Source organism: Channa argus, chromosome 1 (genome assembly GCF_033026475.1).
Source record: "Channa argus isolate prfri chromosome 1, Channa argus male v1.0, whole genome shotgun sequence".
In the NCBI taxonomy this organism is placed as follows: domain Eukaryota; kingdom Metazoa; phylum Chordata; class Actinopteri; order Anabantiformes; family Channidae; genus Channa; species Channa argus.
In genome coordinates this window covers 5,908,196-5,925,188 of record NC_090197.1, presented here as the reverse complement: position 1 = coordinate 5,925,188, position 16,993 = coordinate 5,908,196, and the positions used below count along the sequence as shown (strand labels likewise).

The 16,993-nt window shown below is 41.9% G+C and overlaps 2 protein-coding genes across 4 annotated transcripts; both read left to right on the top strand.

Moving 5' to 3' along the window:
- Positions 1-1,441: 1,441 nt before the first annotated feature.
- On the top strand, positions 1,442-9,569 carry gnb3b (guanine nucleotide binding protein (G protein), beta polypeptide 3b). 3 transcript variants are annotated; one of them, XM_067527808.1, is made up of 9 exons: positions 1,442-1,997; positions 3,809-3,925; positions 4,230-4,375; positions 4,661-4,724; positions 5,135-5,291; positions 5,395-5,461; positions 5,597-5,798; positions 6,450-6,666; positions 7,487-9,569. In XM_067527808.1, the coding sequence occupies exons 2-9, from the start codon at positions 3,857-3,859 to the stop codon at positions 7,591-7,593; spliced, it is 1,029 nt and encodes a 342-aa protein (XP_067383909.1). In that variant the 5' UTR covers positions 1,442-1,997; positions 3,809-3,856; the 3' UTR covers positions 7,594-9,569. The 3 variants fall into 3 exon arrangements, with proteins under 3 accessions (XP_067383909.1, XP_067383998.1, XP_067384087.1); XM_067527897.1 differs by lacking the exon at positions 1,442-1,997 and having other exon boundaries at positions 3,915-4,034; XM_067527986.1 differs by lacking the exons at positions 1,442-1,997; positions 3,809-3,925 and having other exon boundaries at positions 4,300-4,375; positions 4,933-5,291.
- A 10-nt stretch (positions 9,570-9,579) lies between these two features.
- Positions 9,580-15,872, top strand: tpi1a (triosephosphate isomerase 1a). The gene is made up of 7 exons (XM_067528115.1): positions 9,580-9,790; positions 10,513-10,636; positions 10,729-10,828; positions 11,597-11,714; positions 13,234-13,319; positions 13,770-13,857; positions 15,005-15,872. Exons 1-7 carry the CDS (start codon positions 9,679-9,681, stop codon positions 15,121-15,123), a joined length of 747 nt encoding a protein of 248 aa, XP_067384216.1. The 5' UTR covers positions 9,580-9,678; the 3' UTR covers positions 15,124-15,872.
- The last annotated feature ends 1,121 nt before the right edge of the window (positions 15,873-16,993 follow it).

Below are 16,993 nucleotides of genomic sequence, written 5' to 3'. Positions count from 1 at the left end.
AGACATTAACAAGGTCCAAATCCAAACATCAAAGAGTTCAACACAATCCAAATCTCAATTTCCAGAAATGTACTTGTCAAAAAGTCGGAAGCCAAATGGAATCGGAGGTTCCCAATGAGGCCCAGAGACAGAATTCAGAGTCCAAGAATACAGAATTAGTCAGGGTAACAGGGGTTCGGGCATTTCAGGGGGTCCAGGTGTTTAGGCAGAGCAGGCAGGTCTGCTGGAGAATCACTGTCAAATTAGTGCACAAAACATGGAGGCGTATGTGGGGACTGAGGGAGGCACAGATGAAAGTGATCAGGACTCATTGTGGTGAAGTTACGGACCACAATTGGGAAGCGAGGACTACAAAATAGTCTGGAACAAGAAGTGAAACTGACGATGACAAAAGCGAATTACAAGTGAGGAACAAGGCAAGAAAAAAGATGTGAATCAAAGAGAAGACATTCGATGACTCAGCTGATATCATCATAACCTCTTGAGTTAAACTTTCTAATTATTTTTAGTTTGTCCAACACTAAACTTTCCTGCTGTGCTGCATGAGTTCACCCCTGTCCGTGAGATGTTTACTGGCCTGCTCTCATTATCTCCTGCTAAACAACTCAATTAGGAGCTGTTACATGAGCTGTTCACGACGCTGCTTTGACCCCGAATCCTCCCTCTGCATGTTTTAGGGTCACGGTTGTGCAAGCAGAACAATATGACTTTGCATAATCAGATCTTCTTCAGTGAGCTGAGAGTAGTGCTGCTTGTTGTCTTTGTGTCTCCTGTTTAGTAGAGCACCTGTTTTCAGGTGTGTGTGTGTGTGTGTGTGTGTGTGTGTGTTTTCTCCATTACATTAGCAGGAACCATGGACCATTACTAAATCAACCAACCATAAACCTACACAACAAAACCCAAATCATGTACAAAAAGATGAAAATGCAAACAGTCCACACCGAAACCAAACAGCGTAACACAAAACAAAATTATTGTCTTATTATTCCACAAGCCTGAAATTGCAACTACCAGATATTAAGGGGGGCGGATCAGACGAGATCCCCTCTCACCGAAGACCAATACCTGTTCTCTGTCCTGTCGCTTTCCTCCATCGGCATCCAATTACTGTACCTGTGACCTCCTGCATGTGTCCTCTCTCTCTCTGTCTCTGTCTCTATGTTTGATTTGACATTTTCTGGGTCCCTTCAAAATGTTATATTCATGTTTTCTTCAGGCTTCTTTCTTCGTGCTTTCTTCCTCTCGTTTTTTTTTTTTTTTTTTTTTTTTTAAGGAGAAACTCTGCGTTTGACTCTTGATCCACTTTCCGTCACTGATTTCGCTGTGTGTCATGTGTGACGCACGTTTAGCCTGACCTGCTCTGATTCCCTAACGAGATTGGCCCTTCCCGGATATCCCATTAGGCCCTGATTAACTGGGCTCAGCTCATTAGCTCGGCCAAACCAATTCACCCCGATGCCCTGCGCCCCCAGACCATCCCACCCGGTCCCTGCAGGCTCATAAAAACAATTTTAAAAACCCACTGCCATGACAGGAATCGGGATTCACTGGAGAAACAGTGTGCTGCTGCATTCACACATGTACAACCTGTAGCTTCTTTTCACTGCCCCTGAAACTCCTCTTCATTTTCTCACATTTCATCTCCATCTGTTCCCTTTCGCTTCCCACCTCATAACCTGTTTTTCTCGCTCCAATCGGTTTACTCACCTCCCCTCAGCAAGCTCCCTCTCTCCCTTCTCTCTCTCTGTCTCCTTCACCTCTCTATTTCCATCTTTGAGCTTTATCCCATCATCCCTTATCTCCTTCATCCCCACCAATCCTCATCTGTCCTTCACTGTGGAGGAAAGGGAAGACACAAAGAGATAGTTTTTCACCAGTGAGCTACTGGCAGTCCGTCGGGGGAAGAGCGTCAGAGGACCAGTGAGCCTGTCGTGCACCCTGGGATTCAAACGCGGGGAGCACAGAGGAAGAGAAGGGCCCACCTTGTGTGCGGAAAGGTGAGTTTCATCTTTTGCGTGTCGTTAATTGCTCTTTCTGCAGGTGATTCCTGGAGCTACGGTCAGTTGCATCATCTCATTGTGGGACATTTTTTACAAAACCAAAGTGGATTTTTTTATTTGCTTTATTTTTTTTTTATTTTAAAAGGAAACTTGTGGACAACTGCAAGACTGCAAGCCATGAACATTTGGACATTTATAGGCATTTTTGGAGAAGCAAGCCCTGTTTTATCACTGATTTCTAAGCTCTACATCCAGAAGTCACTTAACGCTATTTGAGTTTACCTTTTTTAGGGGGGGGGTTGCAAAAATCACTCTCATGTAGGACCACATCTTGATGTCTTAAACCCTTTGGAGGTGATCTTTAGATTTACAGGATTGATTTCTCACATGTGGCAGCAGTAGGCTAAATGCAAGACCTCATCCAGCCCATGTTGCAGGTTTCTCTGCTGCAGTTGTGCTTTGACTTGTGAAAAACATTGCACAGTTTTTCACGAGTGCACTAAAGTCTCCTTCACATAAGAACAGCGCAGTACATGAGGGAGATTCCTGATGTTTTGACTTTAACAGATCCTCCTCTTCACCCTCTCTAATCGGATGACAGAAGATTTGGCCGGTAAAGCTTCCCTTAAGATCTTCTGTCAGGATTTTAAGCCGTGCAGTGACCACAGTGCTGTCATTCCTGCAGATACCATCTCCCCTGTATCCTCCACCCTCCATCCTTCATCCTGTCACAGGTTTAAGCTGCTACCTGTGCTGAACCTTTCTCCTGATTAATGCTCTTTTAACCTCGTTGTCCAGAATCTACTGTATACGTCGGACTGCAGCTACAGGTTTTCCCCTTTTGCAGAATTTTTTCTTTTAACCAATCAGAATCACAAAATAGAGGGAATGCGTGAGAGGAATTTATAGTGTTGTGTAGTAAATTTGGAAAACTATATAAAACTGCAAAAAGTTACAAATCATTTCATTTAAGGAGCTGAAATTTGCTAAACATTTCATCATATTAAGAACGTTTTTTATTAATTGTTCTGCAAAGCTCCTGTCCTGTTACAAACAGTGGCGTTGCCTCAAATATTGCAGACTAATTCCACACACAGTACACGTATAATAACAGGAGTCAGAGCTGCAACTTTTGAAAAGACCTGAATACCAGGATTTTTAAGTCCTTGTTCATTTTCAGTGAAACACAATTTTTCTAGTCTTGGTCCAAGCTTAAAGTGATGTTCTGGGGCTTTAAAACGTAGTATCCTCATGTGCGGAATTGTAAAGTTTTGGCTTTAAAAGGTTGTTATCCAGCAAGAAGCTAATGAGCATTAAATTAGTCAGACGTCAGTATCCAATTACAGAGTATTAGGAACACACACTGAACTGCTGCACACAGGACTGTTAGAAAACCAAATTATGTCTGATTGTTGCTGTTGGAGTCTGGGAACTCGCTATATTGGGCTGTATTACGTCCTTGCACATAACCACCCTCCAATAAAGCTGATGTCACACAGCTGAAGATGATTACAGTGTGAGCCAGTCACTACAATGTGATGGTAAAAAACAAATCTGTGACACATCCTAAAACACAACACTATGCTGTGAAAAATAGCAGAAAATGAAGATGAGATGCCCACAGGTTCCTTGGGGGTGTGAATTCTGATGCAACACCCATGAATTAAAGAATGATGAGTGACTGGTGCAAGAACAATGATAAGATGTGTTTACTCAGTTTGTCAGTTCTGCTGTTTGTGCAAATAACTCCTATAGGTGCAAAACAACTCAATCCCACCCCTCTTCCTTTTTTCCTTTTTTTTCTTTAGACTGAAACTTTCATTTTCCATCTGTAACATCCCCCAACAACTGTTGCCATGGCAGCTGAGAAGGCTGAAATGGATGCCCTCAAAAAGGAGTGTGACTCCCTCCGTGCACAGATTGAGGTGAGCACTTCCTGCAGTACTTTCTGTTGTAGATGGAAGCGTGAAAAAGCCGTTCACAGTTTTGTAACAGACGATTTTCCGATGATCTACTGGGGCTTTAATAAATGAAGTAGGTGAGCTTGCTTTACCCATAAAGAGACACACAGATTCTTTTTATCATTTGATATATGCAGTGTTCAGCAAAAAACTACGAAGCCGAAATCTGTGTAGCTCTAAATCTGTTAACTGCTTAAACATCAAAATCGTGAAACCAGTGAGCTGAAAGGAAACTGGCTTTGAATTCCATCATAATTTTGATTTCCAGGCAGCCCGTAAGGCTGTAAATGACACCAACATGGCAGCAGCAGCGGGCGGCGTTGCCTCTGTGGGCCGAGTCCAACTGAAGCTCAGGAAGAACCTCAAGGGTCACCTGGCCAAAATCTATGCCATGCACTGGGCAGCTGACTCCAGGTGAGGCTTCGTTAAACTGTCGTGTCGTGACACTGAGCCAGCAAGATTATCTTTGGTTCAGTGAAGTGCTGGAATTTATTTAGCAGTTTTAATGCTCCAGGTCATGTCGAGAGATTTGTTCTTTACAAGCACGTCAGCTACTAAACAGACAGAAAATCAACATATTGACTGAGCAAAGCAAAACAAGTGATAATTTAGCTCTTTTTTTTCCCTTAGTCTCTATAATAAAAATAAAGAACATTGAAGTGCTCTTTAAACACCGTGGCTCTCTCATTTCCATCACAGACAAATGGTCAGTGCATCACAGGATGGCAAGCTTCTTATCTGGGACACCTTCACAGGGAACAAGGTAAGATCGAGTTCCCTTCTGCCCTCGAAGAGTAAAAGTTCTTTCTTTGTGGTGCTGAAATATATTTTCTAATACAATCAAAACAGATGTCAGGTTTATGAAAGACTCCCTCTGGTATTAGACAACAGTGTGTATTTAACTCTATGTGTTTTAGTGGTTGTTCGATTTCTCTTGAATCTGTGATTAGTTTGAGATTTTCGCCCCTTAGATCCATCTGGATTTCAGTGCTGAGCTAAGTATTCAGTTATGGTTTGACATTCAGTGAAAAGAAATAAATGACGGTGATAAAATTGTTTGATTGTACATTTTGCATGTACAGCCCATGAACACTAGGTTCAGTCAGCTGATGTAAGGTTAAACCTTATGTGCAGCAGGTGGGAAATCAACTGAACTAAATTTCCACTTCCCAGCTGGTTGCTGTGCCGCTAAAGTCAGCCTGGGTGATGAGCGTTGCCTTTGCACCCTCTGGTAACCTAGTGGCCAGCGGTGGTCTGGACAATATCTGCACAGTCTATAACATCAAGGCTGCCAGCCCCAAGACTCTCCGGGAACTGGATGCACACACAGGTGAGGGGGTGGAGTCACTCGCTGTCGCCATTTCGCCTCCAAAAGAGCAGTTGATGTCAACGTCACTGAAAAAAATTAAAAAACAATTTTCTCTCCAATCCAGGTTACCTGTCCTGCTGCCGTTTCCTTAGTGACACTGAGATCCTGACAGCTTCTGGTGACACCACCTGGTGAGTGTGGAGACATGTGCTAAAGCCTTTTCATTCAGGCCGATATGTCTCAAAATTCAAAGCGGGAAAAAAACAAAACTCGACCCAATTGTCAATCAATCACCATCATGACTTATCCCCCCACCCCTTCTGCAGCTGTCTGTGGGACGTAGAAACTGGCAAACAGAAAATCGTCTTCACCAACCACATTGGCGACTGCATGACGCTGGCTCTTTCTTCCGACATGAACACCTTCATCTCTGGAGCCTGCGACTCTCTGGCCAAGCTGTGGGACCTAAGGGAAGGGGCCTGCAAGCAGACCTTCAGCGGACACACCAGCGACATCAATGCCATCGCTGTAAGGATTCTACAAACCAGTACACATCAGACATGATAGTACCTTCATACCTGGGGTCAAAGGTTCTAATCTATAGCACCTATAGAGCTAATTTAGAATAAGACACCCTTCAATGGGCTGTTATTAGTTGTTATCAGCCCTTAATTATCAGTGGGCCACCTTCTACCACCAAGTGAAGTCATCTGAAAATGATAATGAGATTGTTGTAAATAAAACAGAAGCAGGAGTGACTGGTGATGATGTCGTTTAAAGAGAGAGGAGGTATAGAGGGTCTAGGACAGGGTGCAGGGGTAGGTTTCCTGCTTAACACTAACATCATCATCACTCAGATATTTTCCTAAACCCAACTCAGACTGGTCTTGTACCTAAACCGTGTTTATTATGGGTCTACTAAGATGCCATATTTATTAGTATAACCATGACAGCAATGATCAGGTGAAACATAGGACAGGATAACAACAAGTGGACCTACTAGTAGGTAGAAGGTCGTCAAAACTAAAGAAAGGTGCCTGTAAGGAAACAGGTTTGGCTTAAAAAAAGTCTGCAGATTGTTGCTGTTAAATGATTATGAAAGACAACAGTATCTATCACCTTTTATATCTTTGGCCTAAAACGTCACCACATATGTCTCGTCTCCCTTCGCTCCATCAGTACTTGCCCAACGGACACACAATCATCACAGGCTCCGATGACTGCTCCTGCAAGATGTACGACCTGCGCTCCGACCAGGAGGTGATCGGCTACCAGGATACCAGCCTGAACGCTGGCGTCACGTCTGTGGCTCTCTCCAACTCCGGCCGCCTTATTTTTGCCGGCTATGATGACTTCAACTGCCACATCTGGGACTCCCTGAAGGGAGAAAAAGTTGGTGAGTGGTGGTTAATCACACAAGCATTTGGAACGTGCACCAGCCATTGGGCTGTACAAAGGAAATCAACAGTGTGTTGATTTAACCTTGAGTCGCCTGCTGTAAATCTATTTTTAAAACAATAAATGATTTTTTAAAGGGAAAAGCTGCGTTTCCAAAAGTTTACCAAGGACATGATCAATGAGAAAATAATGACATTTAAGACAAGTATACTGCAACTAGACTTGCTTGCTCGTCTGTGCTGTGGACCTTTGTTGTTGTCCAAAAACTACAGAAAGCACATCAGCCAGACACACTGCTCCTCTGGGTGACATATATATTTCATTCCAAAAGCTGTGATCATTAATAAATACTCTCCAAACCGATTAGAGTCGCGGTAATTCTTCTTCACATGTCGGGCAAAGAAAAGCAGATTTGGAGCGAGTGGGTTAATGTCTGCTAGAGAAAAATACAGCGATTGAGACTTTTCGAAAAAAGAAACATGTCAGCCAGTGTAGCAGTGTATCTGTGAAGTGTTCTTAGTTATGGTCGAGCCACAACAGAGGCCTACGGTACAACAGAGGAATTAGTGAATCCAAGACTGTAGGCAAGAGAAAAACGTAGTAAATGGTTATTTAAGTTATTTAAATGATGTTTGAGTGACTATTTTTTAATGTTTTATTGTTTAAATCATTCCTTTCTGATGCACCTGTGTGTGGGATGATGGCTCAAATAAAACAAAGTGAGCAAAGTTGCAGTTGAAATGTGCAAGAGGACGGAGTTTCCCTAATTTGAGCCTCAGTCCTCGTCTGACTGGTTGATTTCTCCTCTCCTCCCCCAGGTGTGCTGTCCGGCCACGACAACAGGGTGAGCTGCACTGGCGTCCCCGCTGACGGAATGGGCGTGTGCACAGGATCCTGGGACAGCTTCCTCAAACTGTGGAACTGAGTCGCCCCTGCAGACGAGAAGCTCCAGGAGAAGAGGAGGAGGAGGACGAGTAAGGGAGGAAAAGTTTGAAGATAGGGAAAGAGAAGAGGAGATAAAACTAGGAGACAATGAGGCAGGAACAAATTTGAGAGCTGACGCTGATCTTCCTCTCTTTCTCATCTTCCCACCGCTTCTTTATTTGTGTATTCAAACAACGAGAACTTGCATCGCATAAATTACATCAGGTAAACTGAGCATGATGCTTCGTCCTGCATGTGAGAGTTGTATTGCTACTGGAACAATGAAAATTAAAATGATAAAAACCTAAAAATAGCACATTTATCAAGGGGCAGAAATTAAGCTCCTATTGAGAGTTTCAATAATACACACTTAGATTTTTGACAATAACAGAAAGAACAGGTGAATATTGAAGACTATAGGATTTATTTTTATTGTCTTTGAGATCATTGATGTGGAATGGAGCCCCTCACTTACTTAGAAGAGAAATGGTTATGTACATTTGTAATTTATAGCCTGACACATTAGGGTGATGAGGTAATGTACAGTGTCTTTTTGGGGGGGAGGGGAAGGGGGGGATGCACATATCCACAGAATATGTTGGTAGGGCTGCTGCTGTTTCCCTGTCTCACTGAGAAAATCTGACGAATGAAGGTTGAAAAATGAATCCAGGCCGGTGAGACGCGAGACTGGGTGATAGTCTGAGCTGTGAAACGCTGTAATGACCTAAAAACTTTTCTTTTCTCCCCTGGGAGCAGCTGCAATTTGTAGTGCTTTTACACTTCACCTCTGTAAAAACAACATGTGGGTTGAAAATCTTTCTAATAAACATAGAATTCTGCATTAACACCATGTTAAATTCTGTGCGTGTGTGATTGTAAAGCGTCACCCTGTGTAATAAATGATGTTCATCAGTATCATTACTTGTCCATGCACAATACAACAGGAATTTCCAAATGTGTCCCTGAACATGAGGAACATTAGCAACACACACGAGCAGCATGAGTCACATCTGTATATAGCAACAACATGATCAGGAAAACAATAGTTTAATAACAGATTCTTCCGAAGGACAAAGCTTTGAAAACAATGTTTTGGTTTATATGGTGGCGAATAATAATTATGGGCACGGATTGATTACTGAACAGTCCTGACGGGGACAAAAGGTCTGAAGTTACTGTTCTGTACCATATTTCTTTTTTTTTTAAAGTTAGAAAGTTAAAAGACGTCTAGAAAGTGATGCCCAATAAGTAAAAATACCTGCAAGATCACAAACAATCTACGACCGACCTGAGACCATGAAGAGAAATGCAAAATGAGCTGAAACTGAGACAAAGCCCCAAATGTTGGACAAAATGACGGAAAACAGACACAAAGCATCAACTATTAGACACAAAATCATCATTTTTTTAAGATAGGCGCTTTTCTTGTAGAGTTGTGTGTTATCTTTGTCATATATCGGTGTTTCTACGTATATGTACATCTGCATACGTCCAAAAGGGGAAATAAAGAACAGGCCTTCAACAGCAGATCATTTACATACAGAACAAATACGAAAATTGCCTAAATCCACATGAGTGGAGGCAAAAAACCTAAAAAAACTTAAAAACATAAAATGACAAAATAACTTAAGCATAATTACTAACAATAATAACAATAATAATAAGAGCAAAATACTACTTGTACATACAGGACATACAATACATGTGTGTTTTCTATTTATTTGTCTTTCTTAATATATTATGGGTCAGTCTAACTTCAATTTAATTTTATTTAAAATTATTTGTTGCACTTATCAATCTGAGGCATATTTTTCTTTTTCATGCACATTTATTTTCTTGTAATTGGGTGAAGACCTACAGCGCTTCTCCTGCCTTCATCCATCAGCGTGTGAGCAGCAGGTGGCGGTAACGCGCCACAAAGTTCCCCGATGGGCTCTGTAAACCCAGAGGAGAAGGAGAGGGATGACGTTCACCCCCCCCACCCCCCACCCCCACCACCACCACCACACACAGTCATTCCGCAGCAGCTGATTCTCCGGGCCTCCTCCATCGCTTCTCACCGCGTATCAGTCACCATCAGGCGGCCATGGCGTCCAGGAGGTTTTTCGTTGGCGGAAACTGGAAGATGAACGGCACCAAGGAGAGTCTGGGAGAGCTGATGGGCACCCTGAACAGCGCCAGCCTGCCCGACGACACCGGTAAGGCAGGGATGTCAAGAGTCCGCAGGTACAGAAAAGTCCGTGATAAGGCAGGATTCAGATGGATGCTGATCCATCGGGTGACACGGTGACATTGGGAGCCACGTGATCCGGATAAGTCGCGTACAGGCCCCATCCAGATTTACTTCAGTAAGGCTTGGTATCTGTACTTTATTGGAGGACACGGTCAGACTATGATGAAACGGGACTTCTGCAAACACAAGTGACCCATGTAAGCCCCACCGTGTCAGCTCGTTTGCAGTTGTTTTCATTCGATGTCTGACCAATTACTGTCTGTAGTGTGAATTCAGTTTAATAGGAACATCCGGTAAACCGGGACAGGATGTCACAGGTAAACTTTAGGTGAACGGTTATTCAAATAAGGTGGAGCCACAAATGTGAAGCCAAGAGCCAACTTATAACTAGATGATCGAGGGGGGGAGGGGAGGGGAGGGGAGGGGGGCTAATGGACTATGAATTGATTTCGACTTATAATGTGGAAAAATAAATACAACTTTATGGCTGCATTCATTCAAGATGTTTGGGATTTTTATTTTTTTTCCTTAAAGCTAATTAGTATTTAAGATGCAAAAAAAAAAAACTTATTTAAACTTGTGAGGGTTGGAGACGCTGCATTGGGACCTGCCGGCTTTTAAAAAATCCCAACAGGGAAACACATTTGAAGTTACAGTTGCACATACGGGCATTTGTCTGGTTCTCAGAGGTGGTGTGTGCTGCTCCCTCCATCTACCTGGACTACGCTCGGTCCAGCCTGGACCCCAAGATCGGTGTTGCGGCCCAGAACTGTTACAAGGTGGCCAAGGGAGCGTTTACAGGGGAGATCAGGTATCTCGGTTCAGTTTGAAATATAAGGCTTTTTTTTTTTTTTTTTTTTTTTTTGTGAGCAGCTGATTTTAACTTGCTTCCCGTCCCGGCAGCCCAGCTATGATAAAGGACTGTGGTGCGGACTGGGTGATCCTGGGACACTCTGAGCGCCGTCATGTCTTTGGGGAAAGTGATGAGTTGATCGGCCAGAAGGTGAGACAATAACAAATCGAGCCACTTGCAATTTAATCTGTCTAGTATGAGACTTGAAGTCCATCCGCTGTGCTGTTCTACTGTCTGCGCTGCACCGCCAATAAATGACATTAAACCAGAAGCTCACAAAGCTACAAATCAAGCAGACATTCACTGAAGGTCTGTGGCTGGATAATGAGAAACTGCTAAAAGTGCTAATTAGAAGCGATGTGGAGTTTGTTTCAAAGTCGAAGCTTAAACGTTGGTCAGAATTTCTTATACTTTAAATCAAATACGGCAAAAATTTAAATTTTGAAACAACTTCCCGAGATGTTTGTCCGATGTGTGCGCTTCATTCAGTAGACGCTTTAATTCAAAGTGAGATACAAGAGGCAGCAAAAATCTAAGTCGAGGAGAAAACCTCAAAGCAAAGTCGTATCAGAAAAAGGGGGTTTGTTTCAAGAGGTGCAAGACAGAGCAGTTGGTGGTCGATGATGATGATGTCGCGACTCTGTAAACGGGAAATAAACAAATGGTTCAGAGCCTGTAGCTTCTTTGTTTTCCAGCCTCGACCACACAGTCAGAAGGTATGAAGACAGATTTGTCCACAAGCTTCCAGGATCTTGCGAATTTGTAACTGTATCCCACCGAAGTGTATACAGTTATTTTTCCTGTGTTTTCTCTGTGTAATGCTGTTACTTTAATGTGTTGAAGTGTATATTTTATTTTCCCTGTGAATCGTCACAGCCTTCGCTCATCGGATACATTTCTGAGCTGTTGGTTTTTCAGGTGGCTCACGCTCTCGAGAGCGATCTGGGTGTGATCGCGTGCATCGGGGAGAAGCTGGAGGAGCGCGAGGCCGGCACCACAGAAGAAGTCGTCTACACTCAGACGCAGGTCATTGCAGGTACAAAAAACAATAGAAGTTTAGTTTTTTGTTTTTTTTTTTGGTCTCACTTATAAATGTTTACTTTCCTTTTCTTGTTTCGTGGGCGCGTGTGCTTGTAATGGACTCGTTCGTCCATTAGTTAGAAGTTGATGTTTTTATTGTTAACAAGAATTAATTTTTTTCTGAATTATTGCACCATTGTTTTGACGTAACTAAAGCATTTGTTAGTTGAAGAAAATTAATCAGCACTGATGTTTGTTTAAAACACGGTGAAGTCCAATTTTACAACCGCAATTCCAGAAAAGTTGGGACAATGTGTAAAATGTGGACGAAAACAAAATGCTACGAATTACAAATTCCATCAAACCATATTTTATTCACAATAGAACGTAAACAACATGTCAGATGTTGAAACCAATATTTTACAATGTCATGGAAAATATGAGCTCATTTTGAATTTGATAGCAGCGACATATGTCGAAACAGTTGGAACAGCGTGACGTTTACAATTGTGATGTCCATGCACGATAGAGCACGTGCGGTGATGTCCAGTAGAGAATCCTGCTTGTTATTAAATGCAGTGTCGCCCGAGGGCGCGAAGATCACGCGCATCCAGTTTTGACCTTGTGCGTTTTGATTCTCTGAATCTTTTGATGATATTATAGTATAATGTAGATGGTGGGATTTTTTAAGCAATTTTACGTTGAACGGTTTTCTACAGTTGTAGCCAATCAACCTAATTATTTGTCAAAGCTCCTCCATTTGTTTTTCATTTGTGGCAATTACTTTTTCCAGCTTTGTGTTTTGTGTTGCTGCCATCAAACTCAAAATGAGCTCATATTTTCCATGAAATGGTAAAACCTCTGATATGTTGTCCGGGTTCTATTATGCATAAAATATGGGTTGTTTTCACCTCTTCTCAACCTTTTTTAGGTTTGGGGTTGTGAATAAAATGACAAATCTGATATGTTGTCCTGGTTCTATTGCCTCTAATATCTTTTGATTTATTCACAATTGGCCAGAAAACAATCATTTAAAGATTGGGTTAAATTTATCTTCATTTATTTTTTTTGTAGCCAGTTCCTCGGCCTTTGTATATTGGCTCTTTTCCCTGGTCACACCGACCTACTTTTTTTTTTTTTTTTACTGAAAGTAGGCTACACGCTGATTTGTAAATGCAAATGGGTCAGTGGTCTCTGCCACTAAAGAAATCAGCCATCACCATCAGCTCTCAGAGGCCACAGAAACAAGTAAAACCGATCTCTGCAGAGCTGCTCTGCCTTAATCAAAAGACATTTGTACTGTACTACAACCTACTTTTCCTTGTTATGTCTCAAACTCTGTAGAGGAGACAACCGCAGAAAGATAGGCTCGATTTAATATTCAGCTCATGATTATTTATTTTCTATTTTTCAGTGAGTTGTGAGCTCATTGATTTGACTGCGATGTAGAATATTAGACAAGTTATAAATGTGGCTTTGAAATCAGAACCTACAGTTTCAAAATGATATTCTGACGGTTGGACGTTCTGTTGCAGAGAATGTGAGGGACTGGGGGAAAGTGGTGCTGGCTTATGAACCCGTGTGGGCCATCGGAACTGGCAAGACAGCCACACCTGAACAGGTAAGTGTACGTTTAGCTAGGCAAACTTTACTATTACGGTAACATGGCTGTAGTCTGGTTTTAGAAAAACAAAATAAGAACATCTGCCTCCTTTATTGTTTGTGAGACAACTGAAATATAGAAAGAAAGACTTGCAAACATTTACCCCAATATACATTTTGGGGCATTGTAGAAATTACCCCTAATCTTTTTCTCCAGTAGAAATGTTGGGCTGTCTGGATTTCCTCCACCCTGTGCAGACACATCCAAACATCTCCTGTCCCATATTTGTCCATTTTTACATTCCCACCTCAAATTGCACTTATTTTTTACGTAGTTTGATGGAACTATGTGTATTTCAAGCTTTAAACGTGTAAATAAGGTCAAGGCTTAATTTTTAAAATTCTCTGAGAAATGAATGTACAGTCTGCCAATATAATTTCCTTGGAAGTGATGGAAGTGTGTGTTCAGGCTCAGGAGGTTCACGAGAAGCTGAGAGCGTGGCTCAGAGCGAACATCTCGGACGACGTGGCCGACTCTGTTCGCATCATCTACGGAGGTCAGTGATCGGTTTTCATCGTAATCTGTTTTCGGACATAAACTGCGACATATCTGAATGTTGTGAATCCACAACAAACATCCCCCTTGATGCAGAAACGAGGGGTTGTAGGGTCCTGATGGTTACATCCCAGCGACCCTCCCTCTACCTTCACCTTCTTTGTTGTCATTTGGTACAGTTGAGGTGCAAAAACCACCCTGGATGATAAATGTGGGAACTCCCCTCAGACAAGAACCTACTTGAAAGACGAGTTTTTGAAATAATGTGTTTGTGTGTGAGTGACGTGTAAGAGGAGCAGAAGACAGCAAGCTGGAAGAAGTACTCAAAGTACAAATACACAAACAAAAATTTACTCTAGTAACAGTAGGTAAAATACATGAGTTAGATTTTACTTAAATTATTAGAAGTAAAAGTCCTTGACTTTTTTTTCCCCCCCCATGTCCTTTTCTGTGGACCAGTCCTGTTCGATTTTGGTGGAGTGGACATGAACTAACTCATGGGTTAAAGCTGTTTGATGATCTGAAGCTTTTCCAGTTTTATTTCTAAACTTCGCACTGTAATTTCAAGAATAAAACACCGATACAACCACTGAGAAAATGTCCAGAGAGCTGGAAATAAGGCGAAGACATGCACAATTAAAAAGCCCCAGAAATTGAGTTTAAAGGTCTGTGGTTCTCATTAAACTTTTTTTTTTTTTTTTTAATTTTTTAGCACTTGATTTAATCCAAGTAAACACAGTGGACGTTCGCTAGTGCATGTGGCTGTTTCCTTCAAAAGCCAAGAACACAAATTTCCTCAGTTCATCAATCTCACTGTTGATTAATTTTCAATTTTAAAAAAATGTGATTGTAAGGCAACTTTGATTAGAAATGTAGCAGAGGAAAAATTATATACATTTGCTCTGGAATGTAGTTGAGCAAAAGTCAAAGTAGACATAACTAAATACACTTAAGTACGTTTTTCAGGGATCTGCACCTTTCAAGTCCAGAATATAATTAAAGGTGCCTTTAGTGACTCCTTGTGGCCGTATCATGTGTCTGTCACAGTAGCAAATGGCTCATGCCTAATTAAAATCACATTTTTAGTTTAGCATACATGGTGTTGCACTGTCTTAATGTCCTACGCTTCATCCCTCTCTGTCCTGCAGGTTCAGTAACTGGAGCGAACTGCAGAGAGCTGGCCTCTCAGGAGGACGTGGACGGCTTCCTGGTCGGTGGAGCTTCTCTGAAGCCGGAGTTTGTCGACATCATCAATGCACAAGCCTAACAAACGCAAACGGCTTCAGCGTAACCAATAGGGGGAACAACCCCGGTGGGCTTTAGGTCCACACGTGTGTCACCGTGTCTGCAGCCTGGGCTGACTCACCCACAGACCAACACCTTAATTCTGCAAAACACAAGCTGATCCAAGTGATTGTGTGGTACTGCTGAACTTTTTTTTTCCCCTTGTGTTTCTGTCATTTACTGTATATCTCAGATTGTGTCGTCAAATATTTAGTTTTCACTATTAGCACAATTTTAAGCAGTGTTGTTGAAGGTTGGCAATAATAATTTTTTAGCAATAATTTGAGAGCTAACTAATTAATTTCTTCTTATTTACCACTGGAATTAATCCACATTCAAAGGTGTATAATGTGCATTTTTCAGATTACTGGGACAAACTTGTGAATTATTCAAAACTTCGGCATCAGCACAGTTTCCTTTCAGTGTCTTCTTGTTATCTGCTGTCAATTTGAGGTAACTGCTCAGCCCCGGTTGTTGTGCGTCTATTAATGTTGTTGTAATGTTAAAGCCTATCACTGATGGATTCTATCACTTAACAGAATCAAAGCTATAGACAGAATATACCTAAATATAAAAAAAAATAAATATGCATACAAAGTCTGACTTGCTGCTGGTTGTTTAGAAGAGTCAGGGACTGTTAAAGTGAAGTCATCACCAGTAGCTGGGATATGTATTAATACTTCACTTTGCTGCTGTATGTTTAGCACTGGCTGATCTTTGCTTAGGGTATGTGACCAATGTAAGAGATGAACAAATAAAATTTAAATGAGGTGGAAAAAATACAAATTAATGTTGTGTTTTCTTGTCGATCCTTTAAAGGAACACATTGCATTTATCCCATTATATCATTTTGACTCACTTTCTCATAATTACACACTCTTTAAAAAAAATATTTATCCTTTTATTCGAGTTCCAAATGTCTGATACCACATTGTGAGATTTTTCCTGCAATAAGTTTTGACATGAAAATGAAGGCACATGTAAGATTGTGCATTATGTCTAGGTCAGAAATCAGATATAGGTAAATGTTTGGCTCAGATTGCGTGAACTCCTTTACTTTTATCCCTTGAAGCTCACATTCAGATGATACTGACAGGTTTAATCCGCAGAGACTTAGTAAAATGAATCAACTTGCAACCTTTGTTCACCTGTTAGGACTTAGGAAGCTGCAGATCCTTGCAGAGATCTCAATGCGTAAAGTGGAGCTGGACACGCAGCCAGCTGATGGGTTCAAATCGAGAATTATTACGAATCGAGAAGTTAGCAAATGAACACAAACCTAGACTCAGCTAAAGTACAGGACTGTTAAAAGCCAATCGGTCTGTTTGTGGACTGACTCTAAATGTCCAACCCTTCCGTTTTTGACTCTGTTCAGGAAGCAATTTGCAGCACTTTAACCATCCCATGGTTTGCTCAGGTGGTCCCTCCCAACTCTTAAATATCCTTTTCTCTCCCTGCAGCTTATTGCATTACACACTGCATTGCATCATCCTTGCAGTTGCAGTTTTTTGAACAAATCCACGGCGTTCGCCTTGTCCCTTCAGGGGTCAACACTGTGGACCGTCTTCCGCACGTTGATTAAGTATGTGTCTTTACGCCGGCCGCCCTTACTGCCGCAACCCTCCCATATTATCCGTGCTCGGGACAGCAGCAAAGTCTCCCTTGGTGGCTGGGTGGGGCCACACCTGGTGAGGTGGGATCCCAAGCCGCAGCCTTCTGTATCCCAACGAAATGCTCTACCACTGAGTCACCAGGCCCTCAGTTGCAGCTTGCAGAAAACACCTAACCTGAGAGAAATGTGGCTGCAAATTCATTTATTTGCACAATAAAAGTGTCTGGATGCACTGATGCAG

Excerpts from the sequence above, each read along its gene's own strand:
- gnb3b (XM_067527808.1), top strand. The coding sequence starts at position 3,857 with ATGGCAGCTGAGAAGGCTGAAATGGATGCCCTCAAAAAGGAGTGTGAC. Across the intron at positions 4,725-5,134 it reads ACACCTTCACAGGGAACAAG|CTGGTTGCTGTGCCGCTAAA; the intron begins GTAAGATCGAGT and ends TCCACTTCCCAG. Across the intron at positions 5,799-6,449 it reads GCGACATCAATGCCATCGCT|TACTTGCCCAACGGACACAC; the intron begins GTAAGGATTCTA and ends TCGCTCCATCAG.
- tpi1a (XM_067528115.1), top strand. The coding sequence starts at position 9,679 with ATGGCGTCCAGGAGGTTTTTCGTTGGCGGAAACTGGAAGATGAACGGC. Across the intron at positions 9,791-10,512 it reads CAGCCTGCCCGACGACACCG|AGGTGGTGTGTGCTGCTCCC; the intron begins GTAAGGCAGGGA and ends TCTGGTTCTCAG. Across the intron at positions 10,637-10,728 it reads GCGTTTACAGGGGAGATCAG|CCCAGCTATGATAAAGGACT; the intron begins GTATCTCGGTTC and ends CCGTCCCGGCAG.